Source organism: Lathyrus oleraceus, chromosome 2 (assembly GCF_024323335.1).
Source record: "Lathyrus oleraceus cultivar Zhongwan6 chromosome 2, CAAS_Psat_ZW6_1.0, whole genome shotgun sequence".
NCBI lineage: Eukaryota > Viridiplantae > Streptophyta > Magnoliopsida > Fabales > Fabaceae > Lathyrus > Lathyrus oleraceus.
This window is the reverse complement of record NC_066580.1, coordinates 132,538,809-132,559,161: the sequence shown is the minus strand read 5'-3', so window position 1 is coordinate 132,559,161 and position 20,353 is coordinate 132,538,809. Positions and strand designations below refer to the sequence as shown.

General features: G+C 31.3%; 2 protein-coding genes across 2 annotated transcripts in view; one reads left to right on the top strand and one right to left on the bottom strand.

Annotated features, from left to right (window-relative positions):
- The window catches only part of LOC127121037 (probable O-methyltransferase 3), a 52,004-nt gene extending 35,796 nt beyond the window's left edge, over positions 1-16,208 (top strand). The window contains exons 2-3 of the mRNA XM_051051655.1: positions 14,503-15,158; positions 15,664-16,208. Coding sequence (XP_050907612.1) covers positions 14,503-15,158; positions 15,664-15,963 — 956 coding nt within the window. The 3' untranslated portion in view covers positions 15,964-16,208. The remainder of the gene's footprint in view (positions 1-14,502; positions 15,159-15,663) is intronic.
- A 620-nt stretch (positions 16,209-16,828) lies between these two features.
- LOC127122251 (uncharacterized) lies at positions 16,829-18,847 on the bottom strand. The gene is made up of 3 exons (XM_051052616.1): positions 18,824-18,847; positions 17,713-18,736; positions 16,829-16,839 (listed from the first exon to the last, which is right to left on the bottom strand). Exons 2-3 carry the CDS (start codon positions 18,653-18,655, stop codon positions 16,829-16,831), a joined length of 954 nt encoding a protein of 317 aa, XP_050908573.1. The 5' UTR covers positions 18,656-18,736; positions 18,824-18,847.
- Positions 18,848-20,353: the final 1,506 nt, after the last annotated feature.

Genomic DNA, 20,353 nt, shown 5'->3' with positions numbered 1-20,353 from the left:
ATCATCTTTCATTTTTATAAATTTTAATAATACTTCGTTCTACTCATATTTTAGGTTCATGTATTTGATCAATTTACATAGATATATTGACTATTTAATAATTTTTAAAAATGAATTGTCTCTTATAAAATAGAGGTAGTATTTTTTATTTTCGTTATTATTTATTATAATATATTAGCTTATCTATATATATAATATTTCAATACTATTTTTTTTTTATATTTGTATTTAATTTATACTTACATATATTATATAACTTTTTCATTTAATATTTTCTCATAACAAAAGCACCGCTAATCATATAATTTTCTTCACAATTATTATATTTTCTCTATCTTTATTTTATAACTAAATAAAATATAAATGAAATCACAGTGGATGTTGCATGATTGGAATGACAAGGAATGTGTGAATATTTTGAAAAAATGCAAGGAATCATTGGAGAAGAAAGGTAAATAAGGAAATGTGATTATCATAGATATAGTGTTGGACCTTAAAAACACTAAGGAATCAGTTGAAACACAACTCTTCTTTGATATGTTGATGATGGTACTGCTCATGGGAAAAGAGAGAAACGAAAAAGAATGGGTTAATTTGATTTTATCTGCCGATTTTAGTGACTATAAAATAACCCCAATTTTAGGCTTAAGGTCCATGATTGAGATCTATAAATCAATGGTTGTCGACATTGAAAATGCAGTCACGTTAGCATATGATATCGCTTACTTGTTTTGATATTTTTGTCAATTTGGATGTAGTTGTTATAATTTTTTTGCGTATTTGTAATTTACTTATCATTTAATATTTATGTGTTTGTACTTTATTCGCATTCGAATTTTAATGTAATTGCTTTGGCTAATTAGAGATTCTACCATTGAGACTCCTAATTACTCAGTATAATTAGAGTGTTTGATCCCTGATAATTGTTAAAAAAATTCTCTTACTATTCTTCATTTCTTAACCACTTCAAGTCCATACGCATCATCATCATAACATGACCATTCATTTAGTCACTCATCACATTTGCATTGCTAGTGTTGATAAGTTAGGTGTCATCTATTTATATATATTAAATCAAATGGTTCAAATTATTTTGCGACACCTAACACTAACTTCTTCAAAAATAATTCACATCATCTTATTAGATTATGTGTACACCTTCTACTAAACCACCAATCAAAACACTATTATTTGCCAACACCCAATTTTTTACTCTTTCTCTTCCAAAATCCCTATTTCACTTTTCCTAATTCTCCAATACCATGTTACAAATGACAAATTATTTTTCCTACTCATGCAAATATCTCAGAAAGTGTGATTGCTCTCCCATTAGATTTTCTTTTTTCCATCATTCAATTTTCTTCTTTCTATCGTTAGTGGCAAATAGATTTTGGAATTCTTCAATTACAGTTCAATTAGATTTAATAATTATTTCAATTAAAAATGATATTCATTTATTATTATCAAAAATCATATTTTACATATTTAATAATTAATTTTATGACAATTAGCCGTTCATTAGATTCTTACTGCATTACAATTTATAATTAATAATCAATATACATGATTTATTATCATTTTAATATACTATATTATTTATAAAAAAAGGATAAATAAAATATTACTTATGAGCTTGTTAAAATTAATGTCATAAATATTATTGAAAAAATTAATGTCATAAAAAGGAATTCCATCATTAAAAAATATTATAAAAATTATATAATGAATATAGTAAATATTTAAATTGTGTATTATTAACATTATTAATAAAAATTTAAAAATGTGTATGAATAATAAATATATTATTTTATTTCTAACCATTAAAAAAATTAATATGCATAATATTTTATTCCAAATATTAATAACATATAATGAAATGTTACACAAATAAAATATTTGTATTTATAAATACTTTAATAAAGACATGTATTAGTATTATTTTAAACATGTAATTCATTTAAAAAAATAAAACTCATGAAATACTTATAAATATAATAGATATTTTTTAGATCATGAAAAAAAAATTGATCTGTGGATGAACTTGAGTCACACATTTTAGTGAATATAATGTTAAACTTCCATACTGATTTAAGACTCATTATACCTCACAACTCATACTGTTTAAAATTGATTAATAGAGTTGTTTACTTATATTAATTGGATAATCAAAATAATATTTTTAATATTTTTATTAAATTTTAAATAATAAATGATTAATTAAATTATATTCAACAATATATATATATATATATATATATATATATAAACAAATATTATTATAAAAAATATTCATAATTAATTTTATTAAAATTTATCCATCACTTTTTAACATATATTATAGTTATATGAACATTGATATCCCTTAATTAAAATATTAAAATAAAATTCATTTGAATCATAATATAATAATTTAGTCTATGAAAAAAATAATATTTATATGTAATACTAATAAAAAATTGAATCTTGATAAAATATTTATAAGAAACAATATTTGAAATTGTTCACAATTAAATTTAATAATAAAAATAATAAATATTTAAATTATATACTTGCTAAAAATTTGAAAATTAACAAAACCTTATAAAATGTTACAAAAATAAAATATTTTCCTTTTATAGATCCTTTAATAAAAGCGTATATTACAATTATAAATATTTATACCATTTTTTTTACAAATATAAGACATGAAATAATGATAATAAATAAATTAAACTATTTTTTAAATCATGAAAGATAACTGTTACATATAATATTCATTTATTATTATCACAATTGCATTTATTTAGCCTTTTCAAAACTAAAAACATTGAAAAAACACATCAATGCAATCATAAGAAAAGTCATAGTAACATATTGTCTTATATAACTGACACTCAGTTAAATTTTTAAATACCTCACCATAACAATAATCATATTCGCATATCTATATTATCAGACAAACAGTAAGGAAAAAATTTAATCTTAGATATTAATACCGATCGTGATGATTGGTGTCTTCGAGTCAGAGTTGTTCGATTGTGGGACGTTATAATCTGAGAAACAATGAAGAACAAACATTCATAGAAATGATTTTGTTAGATGAGAAGCTATTAACTCTTTATCCCAAATATTTTATTTTTTTTGTTAGCAAAATATACTTTTATATTCTAAATCTTTAAGATTATTATTTTTTCTTTATAAAATTATTGGTTTCAATATTTTATTGTTATATTTTTTCTTTATGGAACTCCTTTACATGCAACAATAAAGAAATATCTTATACTACAATTTAGAGAATTGATACAAGAGAGAATTTATATACCATAAAAAATATAAAAATATTTCCGGCAATTGAAACATACAAACAAGTCAAAGGCTTAAAAATGTATGGTTTTTGCGAACGACCGCTGTAACAAATATTCAAGACTCAAAATCTACAATTCCACGTCATTATTTTAAATTTGTTACTATAGAAATAATTTTTTAAAGAGTTTGAGACAACAATGTTCTCTCTGGTAGTGTTATACACAAGTTATCCTACAATAATATAAATCATATTATATAACTATATTCGTGTTTGTTTTCAATCATAGTTGAAGTACTTCATGCTCTTGGACATGAAGAACACGTTTATGTACAAGAAAAACCTACAAAAATTATCTGACATGAATTGAGGCTACAAGAGTAAGATTTCAACTACACGTATTCACTTATTCATATATCATATATAAACCAAGTATATTAAATTAAAATTAATCTTAACATTCTAATCATAATTTATTCATAGGAATAAAAATTTTAAGGTCACGTTATGGAAAAAAATAGCTATTGAATTTGAAAATTTGATGACAACTCAACACAAAAAATCATTATTGTTGCAATCACCTCTACAACACTCAAGATGTTTAGAGGTACCTACTCCAAATAAGGGAAAAGAGGGCGCTTATTTTGGCCTATAACAGCGCTTTTAAGCGCCCTCTAAAGTGGCGCTGGCATAGGTAAAGACAGCGCTTTGTTTTCCTGGAGAAAGCGCTGTCTAAAGGGCCACATTATAGTGCGCTTTATGAAAAAAGCGCCCTCTGGAGTGGTCCATAAAGGGACACCTTAGAGGGCGCTTTCTGGAAAAAGCGCCCTCTAAAGTTGTCAATGTAAAGTGTTTAGAGGGCGCTTTCTGGAAAAAGCGCCCTCTAAAGTTGTCAATGTAAAGTGTTCAGAGGGCGCTTATTTTTTTAAAATAACTAACACTTTAGAGGGCGCTTTCTGCAGAAAGCGCCCTCTAAAGTTGTCAATGTAAAGTGTTTAGAGGGCGCTTTCTGGACAAAGCGCCCTCTAAAGTTCTCAATGTAAAGTGTTTAGAGGGCGCTTCCTACAGAAAGCGCCCTCTAAAGTGTTAGTTATTTTAAAAAAATTTGTTTGAAAAACAGTGGATATTTAATTGGTAACCTGTTCGCATGCTGCAAAAGTGTAAAATTCATATTGATTTCATCCTTTAATCCAATGTTATACATCATTAATCCATTGATATATACAACATGAATCCATTTATATACAACATTAATCCTCCATATATACAACATTAATATATGATTCTTTGATCAACAATATACAACAACATATTCATGATTTAGTAAAAGTACAACAACAATATACAACATATATACAACAACAGCATACAACAACAACATTCCATACATATATGTACAACAATATACAACCTAGCTATATGATTCTTTGATCAACAATGAATTGACACAATTCATCCTTCATTTCATCCAAATGAGCTCTTGAGTAAGATTTGTATTCCTCAAAGTACTACAATTAAGAGAATAAAACATATTCATGATTTAGTAACAAATTAGATGAGTTATCCGATAATATTAAAATAAACCCTAAGTTATTTATCCATACCATTTTTGGGATGTCTATACGATTCAATGCAATGATATCTCTCATAAATCTCAATACAAAAAATCCGCAATCGACCGAATTATTTTGCTGAGGACACTACACAGAAAAACAAACAATATATATATATAGTTAATTTCTTACAAACACTATTATAAGCAAAAAAACAAACACTATTATAAGCAAAAATAAGATACTTAATATATACCTGAACTCTGACCCAGGTAATGTCCTTCCTATTGCGATAGGGGTGGGTCTTGTAGGAGTCTAACATTACCATGTAATAAGGATTGATTAAATATCATAATTGTAGCTGAATTGAAATGTGAATACTAAATATTCATAATCATTTAGAACATATATACCTCGGCATCAGGGAAAATTAGATCTGACGGCCAACCAACAAAGGATTCGACTGCATCTCGCATCAACGTTGTCTCTGAAACAACGTCGGGTAATGGTAGACGGGCGTCCGTATCTAATACGAGGTCAACCGAAACTTTCATAAATCCCACCGGGAGGGGATTATGGTGAAGTAATTCACCCGAAGTATTGTGCACTTTTCCCTTGCCAACCATGCGATAAGTTGGTGACGATAGATACAGCTGACAAGGTGAAATGCCCTAAACCAATAATAAATGTTATTGTTAACTTGTATATGTGTCAAGTAAAAAAGTGCTATTTTAATTTCATAATAACATATATAATTACCTCGGGAAATTTCGGTTGATGATTGATACTAGCTCGGTCACTAGTATCTTTTGCCTCGGAAGCGCACCTTTCCTCTCTATACCTTGCATTCTCGTTTTGCAGTTGGAGTACTTGTGCCCTTAACTCCGCCAAGGTCTCCATCACCTCTTTGTTGGTAGGATTTTTTGTTTTTGTTTTTTTATAAAATGACGACGGAGTCACACCAAAACCCTTACCCCTCACACGACCGGAATACTCAGGAACATTTAGTACTCGACTAAGTACGCTCCTGCAATCCTGGACCTCGGTTGAAGGTACGGTTTGGGATAAAGTCTCCTGAAATATTATTAGAGGAGATTAAAAATGAATTATATGTCTAACAAAATTTTCGATATAATTAAAGAAATAATTTTACATATACTTACACATTCGTCATAAACATTTTGGACCGCTTCAACGACAGCCCCATCCTTCCCAACCCGAGCAGCCTTCCATAATACGTGCTCCGGAAGAGATGTTGCGTCACTTTTCTCCTCGGTTAGCTACACATTGAATTAGATTATAAGATCATCAATTATAACATATTGTGACAATGTATAAGCTCATAGCATTTGAATATACTCACAATTCTTTGTTGTAACCGTGCATAACCCGTACGCCCTTTTTTGTACGGATACGCGGGTTTTGATGCCCTTTTCCTATTTATGTCGCTTACTTCCTGGATAAAAAGTTTAAGGCATATTAGAACCAAGTAACTTAACAATTGTATAATACCATAATTAATAGACATTACATGGAATTTTTCGTTTCTTCGTTTGGCGACAAAGTTATCCCATTCATCGGCTGAAATAATCTCGGCATACTTCATTGGCCGTTCTCCTTCAACAAATTTTCCTTCCTCATCCTTGAGAAATTTGTTGCACAAAAAGGATCGAAATCCTCGGAGTCTTTTTCCGGCCAATTGAATACAATATTTTTGCCGGCTTTCATCGATGTGAAAGGATCTCTAAAAAACATACAAATGGAGTGTGTTATTATAAAGTAATATTATAACAATATATGGTTAACAAATAGTCAACAAAAAAAACATATAACAATATATGGTAAGTACCTGTATCTCCGACCATATTTTTCCTTGCCAACCTTCAAGTCCGGACTTCTCCAATTATCACATGTAATCGGAATATGTTGGCGAACAAGGAAACCAATGTAACTTGCCAACATTGAACCGTTAGGCTCAATTAGTTGGTCTTCAGCACTCCAATGTACTTCAAATTTTACACCCTTGTCTCTTGCACGAATGATTGACTTCATAACAGTCAATCCTCGTTTGATTTCTTTTTCAACATTGTTACGTGATTCATTCGCGGCATGGGTATCGTCTTGGTTAGCCATTTTATCTGTAATATAGAAATGATTCAATAAGACCCAAGTAAGACAATGATTCAATACGTGAACACATTTACTGCATGCACAAACTTACTGCATACACATTTACTCACACACACCTACTGCATGCAAAAGACCAATGCAAACTTATGGTGTTTGGAACATGAACAAACTTGCATCCATAATCATCAAACTTCCAAGCACAAGCTCAAACACACTTCAAATATATCAGTTTTCAATCAGAAATAAAAAACTCAGTTTGCCCTAAACAACATTAATCAACATAATACACAAAATGAAAAACTAAGTTTAGAAAATGCCCTAATCAAACACATGAAGAAAGTGAACGGTAACGATGGAGAAGAGAAATACCTTAAAGGTGACGGTAACGATGGAGAAGAAAGTGAACAGTGACGGTGGAAGAGGTTAACGCAGTGAACGTGAACGGTGAGGGAGGGAGAACGAACGGCGACGATGACGGTGAGGGAGGGAGAACGAACGGAGGACGAGAGTAATCGCAGTAGAGAGTAATCGCAGTTGAGAGAAAACCCAGTTACGTAAACGAAATAGCTTATAGAGAGGGAAAATAAAGAGACATGCAGTATATGTTATAATTTTAATGTTTACTAAAGGGGACTTAGAGGGCGCTTTTTAAAAAAAGCGCCCTCTAAAGGGGGCCTAAGAGGGCGCTTCTGAAAGCGCTCTCTAAGGCTTTCCAAAAGCGCCTTCTAAACTGGAAATGTACATGGACTTAGAGAGCGCTTTTTCAAAAGCGCCCTCTAAGGGTAACCTTAGAGGGCGCTTTCACAAAAGCGCCCTCTATTGTTGTCCCTCCATTTTTTTTTTGGCTTCACTTTAGAGGGCGCTTTGTTACAAAAGCGCCCTCTAAAGGGGGCCTAAGAGGGCGCTTCTAAAAGCGCTCTCTAAGGCTTTCCAAAAGCGCCTTATAAACTGGAAATGTACATGGACATAGAGAGCGCTTTTTTAGAAGCGCCCTCTAAGGTTACCCTTAGAGGGCGCTTTCAATAAAGCGTCCTCTATTGGTGTCCCTCCATTTCCTCATTATTTTTTCGCTTCACTTTAGAGTGCGCTTTGTTACAAAAGCGCCCTCTAAAGTGCGCTGTCTATTCCAATAGTATGCTCCTTATTTTTTCTCTTTACTTTAGAGTGCGCTTTTGTAATAAAGCGCCCTCTAAGGGGCGCTGTCTATTCCAGTTTTTGGCGTAGTGGGTAACTGTATATTTAACCGTTATAGATATTTTTTCACTCAAATGATCACCATTCTCACGGATAAATTATCAGTGGTATTCCACAAATGAATACTCGATCAACTCAACTTCAGCTACCTGGGTTTACATCAATCTAGAAAATCCATAATTCTAACGCCTAAAAAATAATGTACCCATCGAATATACTTCATTCGTTAAATGCTAACATTTTTGAATTATCCTTTTAAATAACTGAAATTTAAAGTTAGACTTTCACTATCTCTTTTTATTTTGTATAAATTATACATTCCATCAAATGACCAACTAGAAATAAAGGAGATTTTAATCACTTAATTTTCAAATATGTGACCTCCAATGAGGATTACTCAAAATAGAATTACACTGCAAAATATAATGGCAATGACATGCGAGTCAGATACACATCTACACTATAAATTTTATTTAAATACTCTCTTTTGTAAATAAAATTCTAAAGTTATTTTACTTACCAATTTTTCTAAACTTTTAAATATAGGAGGTTTTCTTCACAGTTTGAGCAACTAAAATGAAATTGATGATACATTTGAATATCATTACATTGAATGTGAAAAATGTATGAAGAAACTTAAACAAGAAGGCCATGAATTGAAATATCCTTCGTGTGAAACACCTTCAAAGTGTCCAAAACCAAGGTAAGACATTTTAAATCATAAACCATCTTATCAAAAATATTATTAGTAATATAATATAAAAACATGTGATCACAAGTTCAAGATAATGCTAAAAGTGTTCGATGAAACCGCTAAAGCGACTTTAACATTGTTTGATCAAGATGCACAAAAGCTACTCAATACAACGACTCAAATGCTCTTGCAACAACAAGCTAACATGTCTACACCATCAATACTACAGAATCTCTGTCATCGTACTCTTATTTTTGAAATAAAGTTATCTACAAAAAACTTAAAAGAAGGGTCGCAAATCTACACAGTATCACGAACTTTTGTACCAATTGATATTCTACAAGAACCAATTCTAAAAACACCTATTAAACATTTATTAAATTTGTACTATAATCATACAAATAGATTCTAACTTTATGAATACTAATCATATACTTATTACATATAGGAGTCTATATCACCATCAATAATTCAAAATAAATAAGACCACCAAGAAGATGAAAAAGAAGAAAAAGAAGAAAAAGAAGAAGAAGAAGAAGAAGAAGAAGAACGTGGAATAGGAAATGATGGTGACGATGTCAATGGTAAACCATACAAGAAAAGGAAAATAAAAACTCGCAGTGCTAAACAAAGGCTAATCATAACATCATTAGATGATGAAACACATATCAAAGGGAATTCAAAAAATAATAGTAGCAACAATAAACTTCAGATATTATCCTCTGATGACGAATCACTTATCATATACAAATAAAAGACTAAAAAATCCATTAAAACAAAACAAAGGAACAACAAAGGCTCATCTAAGAAAAAAATAACCAAAAACCATAAAAATTGATTATAATTTTGAAGTCTTCTTTCATGTTTTAACATTTATTTTGATGTCTCACGTTGCATTTCCATATTTATAAATATATTACTTTTCAATTAAAATTAGACTATTTCATTTTGTTATGCTAATCTTATTATCTATATTAGAATTTTTATAGTAAATAATATCTACCATAAAGAAAGTTTTATTTTATTTCAACAACTTCTATTTACTATCCGCGTGATCGTCTTTACCACCCGCGCATCGCGCGAGTCCTAATCTAGTTTTAGAATAAATAAAAAAGTTCCTTTTGCATCTATACATTTTCATCATTTTGATCTTCATTCTCATTTGAAAAGGAGCTTTTATGAACTTAAACCAACTCTTTTGACATCATTAGCTCCATTTTGGTGATTGTTCTCTAATTTGAAAACCAAGTTGTTTGTTAAACTTATACCAATTTCATTTGTTTTAATGGACATTAACTTTAATTAAGCCTTTATTAGGGCACATCCATCTTTGATTGAATTTGTTTGTTGAGATTAAGGTTTTTTATTGGAAGAATAATTTTGTTCATTATAAAAAACCATGCTTCATTACCATCTCCTCTTAACATAAAACCAAATGTTGATAAGCATCAAAAACTACCTTTTTCCTTTTATGCATCATAATACCTCACCATGTCATGCAATTTTATTTTGCGTTGTAAATAGAAAAAGCAAGTATGCTGCGAAATTTTGCATCATAAGAACCAAAGGACAAGTTTTTTATCCATCCCACATACATAGACTAAATTTTTACAAATGAAAAAAAGAGAATTAATTTCCCATTTGATTTTCATTCTGTCATGAACATACCAACATGCATACATTTCCATAATATAACATAAGGTAAAAAAAAAGATTGAAATTAAAAAAAATTGCTTTTATTACATTATTTTGAACATCCAATACACACAAGTTACTCACTAGCATAATCATGTCTTTACATTCTATACAATGATTATAAATAAAAAACAGAAAAATGAGGTTGGACTTGGCAGTCATGAGCTCTTTGCATTCTCCCTGCACACATTAGTTCATTAAAAAACTAAATAAATATGAAAAAAAACTAAAATTGAACCAGTAGAGAAACACACACAATGTCCACATCTCATACCAAGAGTAGTTGGATGCGATCAGTTTCAGTCAAGAGCAACTGAATATGACATCTTTAGCCAAGAGCAGCTGAATATGATCATTTCTCCACCGGGAAAGTCTACCTTCAATGAAGAACGATTAAAGAACACTAGAACATGATACTTTGTAACAAATTCATCCCTAGAGGAGTCTAATGTCAGTCATGAGCAAACATACATGATTCTCTAACCCCTAGAAAATTTGTATAGCATTTAATGATTAACAAATCAATAAAATTTCTTATTTAATTCATATAAATATCATTTCATAATTAAGAAATCAAAAGTATTTCTTAATTCATTTGCATTCATTCTATCATCTGATGATTAAGAAAACAAACAGTATTTCTTATTTCATTCATATGATTATCATCTGATTATTAATAAATCAAGATTATTTCTTAATACATTTGCTTTCATCTTTAAGGAGTCAAAAGTACTTCTTAACCTTTGTATTGCCATCCATTTATTAAGAAATCAAGATCATTTCATAATTCATGTGCATTCATTTTTAAGGAGTCAAGAGTACTTCTTATCCTTTGCGTTGTCATCCATTGATTAAGAAATCAAGAGCATTTCTTAATTAATTTGTATTCATTTTTAAGGAATCAATAGTACTTCTTAACCTTTGCATTGTCATCCATTGATTAAGAAATCAAGAGAATTTCTGAATTCATTTGGATTCATTTTTAAGGAGTCAAGAGTACTTCTTAACCTTTGCATTGTCATCCATTTATTAAGAAATCAAGAGTATTTCACAATTCATTTGCATCATATGTAAGGAGTCAAGAGTACTTCTAAACATTTATATCATTTTCATCTATTGATTAAGAAATCAAGAGTACTTCTTAACCTCCATTACATTCATATCACTATCATTCCACGATTAAGAAGTCAAGAGTATTTCTTAATTCATTTCATTAGATCATTTGATGATTAAGAAGTCAATATTACTTCTTAACCTTCATTACATTCATTCATATTCGTATGATGATCAAAAAGTCGAGAGTATTTCTTAAACTCTTCATATTCATTCACAAACCACAATCATACTATTCTACTGCATAAAAGGGGAAAATTTAGGTATGTTTGACATTTAAACTATCTTTCACCATGATGATTTTAGGATAAGAATTCTTCACATTCTCTAGTTTAAGATGTTTAAATAGGGTCAACTCTTATACCCTATATTTTATCCCGAGTTTTTCACTTGCATCACCATAGCAAAATCATTTCATTTTATCATACATGACATCAGTCAAAAGAATTCGTCAGGGCTTAGATGAAAGGTCAGGAGTTCTTGCATTTTACCTAGTCTTAATGAGATTCATTCAGTCATTTGGGGATTAAGAAGTCAAAAGACATGCCATCTCAATATTAGTACATTTTCTATTCCATTGCATCCTGCTTCAGAGCTTCAGAGGGTGACGGTTCAGAGTAGTATTATCATCTGAATCTTTTATAGGGTTTTAATTGTGATTGAGAATTAGAAGCAAATGGTCCAAGTGTGATTCCTTTGATCTGGTTCTATATTCACAATTCTTCAATCAGTAAATTTTTGTTTCGCATAATGGTTAAAGTATTAACCATAATAAATTTTCAGATGTACACACATGCTGGTTGAATCAATTTTCAAACGTACGTAAAATTAGCAGACGAAAAATTTCAAAATCGAGTTTATGAACGTCATCATTATTAATCTACGGTTCACATAGTTTAACCTTTCATGTTCGTTTTATTTTTTCGACTCCTTTTCCGACATTTTGATCATCCTGAGCCTTTTAATTTGATCATTTTTCACTTCAAAATTTGATCAAAATCAGTATGTTTTTTAGAAGTTTATTTTGCGTCGTTCTTTTTTACACATTCAGTTTAATTTTTTGGACATTTTTACGCCCAATTTTTATTCATTTTGAATCCTTTTATTTTTATCTATTTATCAAAATGTTCAGAATAAATAAAGAGAATTATTGATATTTTTAGTTCAATTTTATCAGATAAAAGGAACGGACTCCACTACTTTCATTTTTAGTACTAAACCAAGAGAAATACTTAAATATAAACAGAAACAGATGTAAATTCATAGATGATATGACATACTTTGCTTTATTAGGTATTTCAATATATGGAAAGTAAGCCATTGCATGATTAATCCTTTGGTAACTTGTACTGAAAAAAAGCGTCTAACAATGTCGAAAAAAGGTCATACGTTAAAGGTGTTGTCCAGACTCTCTTCATATGCGAAAGTCAAAGTGAATCTTTCTTGAAGTCGGTCTCGAGAATTCTACAACAATAATCATACATTCGTATCAATAGTTAGGACTTAGGAGACAACTCTTCTAGACCGGCTAAAACGATCCAACAAGACTCACCCAATATAAATGCTCAATTCATAATGTCGTGAATAAAGAATGACAAATAGGTGTACCCTAACTAAGGACTCACACACATAAGTCAAACCTTGCACTCATCTCAATCGTTGAAATCCATCAAATACTCCCATACACTGCATTCACAATGGACAATTCCAATTGTAGTTCATATATAAGTATGATTTCGCATCAGATAGGGGTACGTTTTATTATTTGCTTGCAAAAAAATTCTCTTTGCCTTCAATATCTTGAGTGATGAGGTGTTAATCTTTACATGTACATTCTTCTCTCTATCCATCAAAGACTTCCATCATCAAACAAAGACTTTCTGTAATAGACTTCACAAACACATCATCAATTTTTTCCACCTCGAAATAACTTTTCCACCTCGAAATAACTTCTAATTGGAACATAGAGTCATGGCAAGTTCTATATTAGAAATCTCAATACAAAGGTCTTGTATAAAATGATTTTAAAATTAAAATTAATAAAATTTATTTAAACTTAACATTGTCTCCATATGTGTTGGGTTGGCGGCCTATTCTTGACACTAAATAACAAATTAAGGAATCCTAAATCCTATACTTTTGTTGTCTACACGCAACCATTTATTGAAAGACAGGTGTATCCCAAAGACATATATACCAAACTTGTAAGTATAAGTTAGCTATCAAAGGGATGTATTAATCTAAACCACACAAACAACCCATAACTAATTCTAAAAAATCTTAACAAACTATTTATACAAAATGTTTGATTTACATGGGAAGTACTACTTTAAAAAGAGCCACTAGGATTAAAACAGATTAACCTTTGATTTGGACTTGCTTTAGTAAAATTAAAACAAGGCACAAATTTGGAGAATTCTGCCCCATGTACTATGAATAATACACTTTTATTATATCAATAATAGAGAACTTATCCAACCGATATTGGTTGTTTCCTTATTGATTGGTCTTTTATGAAGTAGTTTTGTTCATGAAAATTATGGATGATCTCTCCTACATATATTAAATAGGGATTACCATATTGTGGACCAACTTTTTTGTGCAACTAACATGATACGTCATTTCAGCTAGCCCTAACGCAATAAAAAGACCCAAACAGTGTGAGGTTTCAATCCACATTGCATATACTTTAAGTCTTATTCATAGAATTCAGGTACCAAGTATGGAATTCCAAAATGGAGATGATGTTGCTTCCAATTTGCTCAAAGCTCAAAGCCACATATGGAATCACATTTTCAACTTCATGAATTCCATGTCACTTAAATGTGTTGTTGATTTAGGCATACCAGATATCATACACAACTATGGCAAACCCATGTCACTCTCAAAACTCATTTCTTCACTACCAATCCATCCTTCCAAAAAACCTTGCATTTATCGCTTGATGCGAATCATGACTCATTCTGGTTTTTTCTCTCAACAAAATATTACAGAGAATGAATTAGAAATTGAGTATATGTTAACGGATGCATCTAGGTTATTACTAAAGGAAAATCCAATGAGTGTCACCCCATTTGTCCACGCCATGCTCAGCCCGATTATGACAAATCCATGGCATCAAATGTCTACTTGGTTGAAAACTGAGGATTCTTCCGCATTTGAAACGATACATGGGAAGTATTTTTGGGATTATGCAGCTCATGACCCAATACTTAATCGTTTATTCAATGAGTCCATGGCATGTGATGCTCCATTAGTCAGCAATCTATTGATTGAGAAGTGTAAGGGAGTGTTCCATGGATTGGAGTCATTGGTTGATGTTGCAGGAGGCACAGGGAGCATGGCAAAGGCTCTTGCCAAATCATTCCCACAAATGGAATTTATTGTGTTTGATCTCCCACATGTTGTTAATGACTTACAAGGAAGTAATAACCTAAAGTATGTTGGTGGAGATATGTTTCAAGAAATTCCTCAAGCACATGTCATTTTATTAAAGGTAAGATTTTAATTATTATCATTTATTTAGTTAGATCAAATGCTTTTCAAACGACTTTTTTATGGGTTGAATCTTTGAGTTACATTAGTGTTATGTTAGTGTTATCATCTTTCATTTTTATAAAATTTAATAATACTTCGTTCTTTTATACAACAAACAACTCATATTTTTGATTCATGTATTTGATCAGTTTATAGAATAAATATATTGATTATTTAATAAATTTTAAAAAGGAACTGTCTCTTATAAAATGGGGGTAGTATTTTTTATTATCCTTATTATTTATTATAATATATTATGTTAGCTATGTATATATATATAATATTTCAATACTAATTTTTTTTATTTATATTTGTATTTAATTTATACTTACATATATTATATAACTTTTTCATTTAATATTTTCTCGTAACAAAAGCACCACTAATCATATAATTTTCTTCACAATTATTATATTTTCTTTATCTTTCTTTTATAACTAAATAAAATATAAATGAAATCACAGTGGATCTTGCATGATTGGAATGACAAGGAATGTGTGAATATTTTAAAGAAATGCAAGGAATCATTGGAGAAGAAAGGTAAAGAAGGAAAGGTGATTATCATAGATATAGTGTTGGACACTAAAAACACTAAGGAAACAGTTGAAACACAACTCTTTTTTGATATGTTGATGATGGTACTGCTCACGGGAAAAGAGAGAAATGAAAAAGAATGGGTTAATTTGATTTTATCCGCCGGTTTTAGTGACTATAAAATAACCCCAATTTTAGGCTTAAGGTCCATGATTGAGATCTATCCTTAATAAGTATAAATCAATTGTTGTCGGTAGTGAAAATGCAGTCACGTTAGCATATGATATCGTTTACTTATTTTGATGTTTTTGTCAATTTGAATGTAATTGTTATAATTTGTTTGCGTATTTGTAATTTACTTATCGTTTAATATTCATGTGTTTGTACTTTATTCGCATTCGAGTTTTAATGTAATTGCTTTGGCTATTTAGAGATTCTACTCTGATTACTTAATATAATTAGAGTGTTTGATCCCTGATAATTGTTTTATCCTAAAATTTTCTCTTACTATTCTTCATTTGTTAACCGTCCATACGCATCATCATCATAACATGACCATTCATTTAGTCACTCATCACATTTGCATTGCTAGTGTTGATAAGCTAGGTGTCATCTATTTATATATATATTAAATCCAATGCTTCGAATTATTTTACGACACCTAACACTAACTTCTTCAAAAATAATCCATATCATCTTATTAGGTTAGGTGTACACCTTTTATTAAACCACCCATCAAAACACTATTATTTGCCAACACCCAATTTTTTACTCTTTCTCTTCCAAAACCCCTATTTCACCTTTCCTAATTCTCCAATACCACGTTACAAATGACAAATTCTTTTTCTTACTCATGAAAATATCTCAGGAAGTCTGGCTGTTCTCCCATTAGATTTACTTCTTTCCATCGTTCAAATTTCTTCTTTTTATCGTTCAAATTTCTTCTTTCTATCGTTACTGACACATAGATTTTGGAATTCTCCAATTGCAGTTCAATTAGATTTAATATTTCAATTAGAAATGATATTCATTTATTATTATCAAAAATCATATTTTACATATTTAATAATTAATTTTATGACAATTAACCGTCCATTAGATTCTTACTGCATTATAATTTATAATTAATAACCAATATACAAGTTTATTATCATTTTAATAAACTATATTATTTATAAAAAAAAGGATAAATAAAATATTACTTATGAGCTTGGTAAAAATTAATGTCAAAAATATTATTGAAAAAATTAATATCATAAAAATGATTTCCATCATTAAAAAATATTATAAAAATTATATAATGAATATAATAAATAACTAAATTGTGTGAATTTTTTTTTTAAATATTCAAAAATTTCAAAAAAATTTCAAAAATATCCAATTTTTCAAAATAATTACACAAATGGCCAAAATTGGCCATTTTTTACACTTAGGCGCCACCCTAGTTGGCGCCTACCCTTAATGGGTAGGGCAAGTCGCCACTAGGGGTGGCGCCTATGCCCAATCCATATTTTTTTTTTTTTTTTTTTAATGTTTTTTTTTTTTTTTTAATTTTTTTTTATTTATAAATTTATGTTTTTTATTAAGTATATTAATTTATGTTCACACATATATATAAATAAATTTTTTTATTTATATATATATATATATATATATATATATATATATTAATTTATATATATATATTAATTTATATATATATATATTAATATAATTTATAAGTAATTAATATTATTTGTAAATTTTTGGAAAAAAAATTATTTTATATATGTATAAAGATATGATAGACAATATTTTTAAAGATAAAGATAAAGATATAAAGATAATAAACAGAAAATAATTTTATTTAAATAATAGACAAGGCAAATATTACAAAGATATGATTAATCACATATGATGCGGTCCCTTGTACGATCCGCACGGGGGAGGTCTAGTTACTCGCCTAGACGGTTCACGTGGTGGAGGTGCTTCCCTATTACCACCCCTTGCCCTAACACGCCCCCTTGCCGCTTGTCGTTGTGGTTCGGTCGAAGTCCCTTCAGTGCTGTAGGAAAGACGGGTCCCCTCTGCGCCCTCGAAGCTTTGTCTCGGTGGGACAAACTGACTACTGCTGGGTGCGCCCTCGAATTGTGGTCTTTGGTAGTTTAGGGTTGAATCGGGTTGGCCAAAGTGCAATGTTTGTTGTGGTGTGTAGTAGTCCTGTTGGTAGTCCTCTTGTATACCCGTGTCGGGGCTAGGTGGGGGACTGGAAGAGCTTGGGAAATTGTCGTGTTGGAAGTGTTGGGATTGGTGGAAGTAGGGGGATTGATATTGTGGTAGGTGTTGGGACTGTTGATGGTGGTGGGAATGTTGAGTTTGTTGTTGGTAGTCTTCATGGTATTGGGATTGAGTTTGTGGTATGTATTGTTGATTTGGTTGGGGGGTGGACATGTGTTGTGGTTGTTGTTGTTGGTAATATGGTGGTGGTGGTTGTTGTTGGTAATAAGGTGGTGGTGGTTGTTGTTGGTAAAATGGTTGTGGTGGTTGTTGTTGGTAATAAGGTGGTGGTTGTTGTTGTTGGGAATACTGTGGTGGTTGTTGTTGTTGGAAATATGGCTGTTGCATCCGGGGATCGTCCAAATAGAACGGGTCAGACACAATCATTTCTGGATTGGTATTTGCTCTATACCATTCCACATATTCCCTTGTCGGCTTCATTTCGTTGGGCGCCACCGGAAATTGTAGAACATAGTGGGCACGGTCTTTCCACATTTTTCGAAACTCCTTAGCAAATTCCTTCCAATTTTGGGCATACCACTGGTGGCTGACTTTTTTTAGATGCCAAGGTTCCATGGACATTGGGGGGCCTGGGATGTCTTGATGCATTCCGAATTGAAGCTTGACACGGTCACTTTGGTGCATCTCCACAGTGGTGAACCGCATTATGGCCGTTTTTGCTGTCCAAACAGCTGCATCTTCGGGGTTGGGTTGATGTTCCAATCCCAAATATGGCCTCCAAATAAACTGCAAAGAAAAAAGTAAATATGTTATTTATCGAGAATGCATGACATTAATAAATCAGTTAGAAGTTGATTGATTTAGTGGTAATACATCCTGTGCTCGGAGACGATCCAACAGTTGACGATAAAATATAATTTTATTTTTGGGGGTAAGACTGTAATCCAGTTCGGTTGTAATGAACCTAAACAAAAAAAGATAAATAATATTAGTTACAAATATTTATAGAATAAATATACAAAATGAAATAAGATCATAAATTTACCTAGTTGCGTAGGGGAAGGAGTAGTCATTAGGATTTTCTGGGGCTAGCCTCGGCAATCTCCACCACCCCCATGTTTGAAGCAAAAAAGCACATCCAGAAAATGTACAGTGCTCATTTTGTGCATTTTTACACAAAGAGCTATATAGGAATGCTAATACTGCAGAACCCCAACTATATGTGCTTATTCTATCAATGTCCCCGAGCAAACTCAAGTACATAAAATTTATGCTATTTCCCGTCCCTTCGGGAAATAGCAAGTTCCCAAACAATAGCATAATGTAAACCCGGGTTTTTATGACTTTTTCTTGTTCGGAGGATTCCTCAGTCAAAGTTATGGAGTCGTGGTACAATTGTAGGCTAGATAATTTAATACCCTGACCCCTTGCTTTGGCAGACCCCTCACCCTCGACCAGATCTACCCCCAACATTTGAACACATATTTGGTTAGGCTGTTGAACATTTCCGGTCACAGGCTTACCATCTATTCTAAGACCTAAAAGCATGTACACGTCCTCTAATGTGACGGTACATTCACCAGTTGGTAGGTGAAAGGTGTGTGTCTCAGGTCTCCAACGTTCACACAGAGCCAAAATGAATTTGGCATCAATGGTGGCATTTACGACATGCATTACATGACCGAAACCCGCACGCTCTATGTAAGGTACGCACCATGGGTCTGGATAAGGCATTGGGTGTGAACGTTGACGAAATTTCTTGGGATCCTTTAAAAACAAACAATATAAAAAATCATTATATTGGACTTTTAAAAAACTAATTACAAACATACGAAAGAGGCAATGTTCAAGAAAAACTTACGAATGAGGCAATGTTTGCCCTAGTTCCTCTGTGTTCTTGGCCCATGGTAAGAAGCGACATGACTGCAATGTAGGAAGAAGCTTGGTGGATGAGAAGTTTCGCCTGAGTTCTCTGAATAAAAGTGTTAGTGGTTGATGAAAACTTGCAAGAATGACCCTCTATTTATACTCGTTTTCAAGTAGACTGAATATGCAAAAATGTGACAAGTGTAAGGCATGCGTGGTAGTGTTGGCATGCATTGGTGGAATCTGATGATGCAGAAACGTGACAAGTGTAAAGCATGCGTGGGAATCTTGCATGCATAGGTGCAGACTAGGTGGGAGTTGTCTTGTCTTGGGGAAGACTTGGTGGAATCTGATGATGCAAAGGTGTGACAAGTGTAAGGCATGCGTGGGAATCTTGCAGAATAGGTGCAGACTAGGTGGCAGTGTTGGCATGCATAGGTGCAGACTAGGTGGGAGTTGTCTTGTCTTGGGGAAGACTTGGTGGAATCTGATGATGCAAAGGTGTGACACGTGGAAGGCATGCGTGGGAATCTTGCA

Excerpts from the sequence above, each read along its gene's own strand:
- LOC127122251 (XM_051052616.1), bottom strand. The coding sequence starts at position 18,655 with ATGCGGTTCACCACTGTGGAGATGCACCAAAGTGACCGTGTCAAGCTT.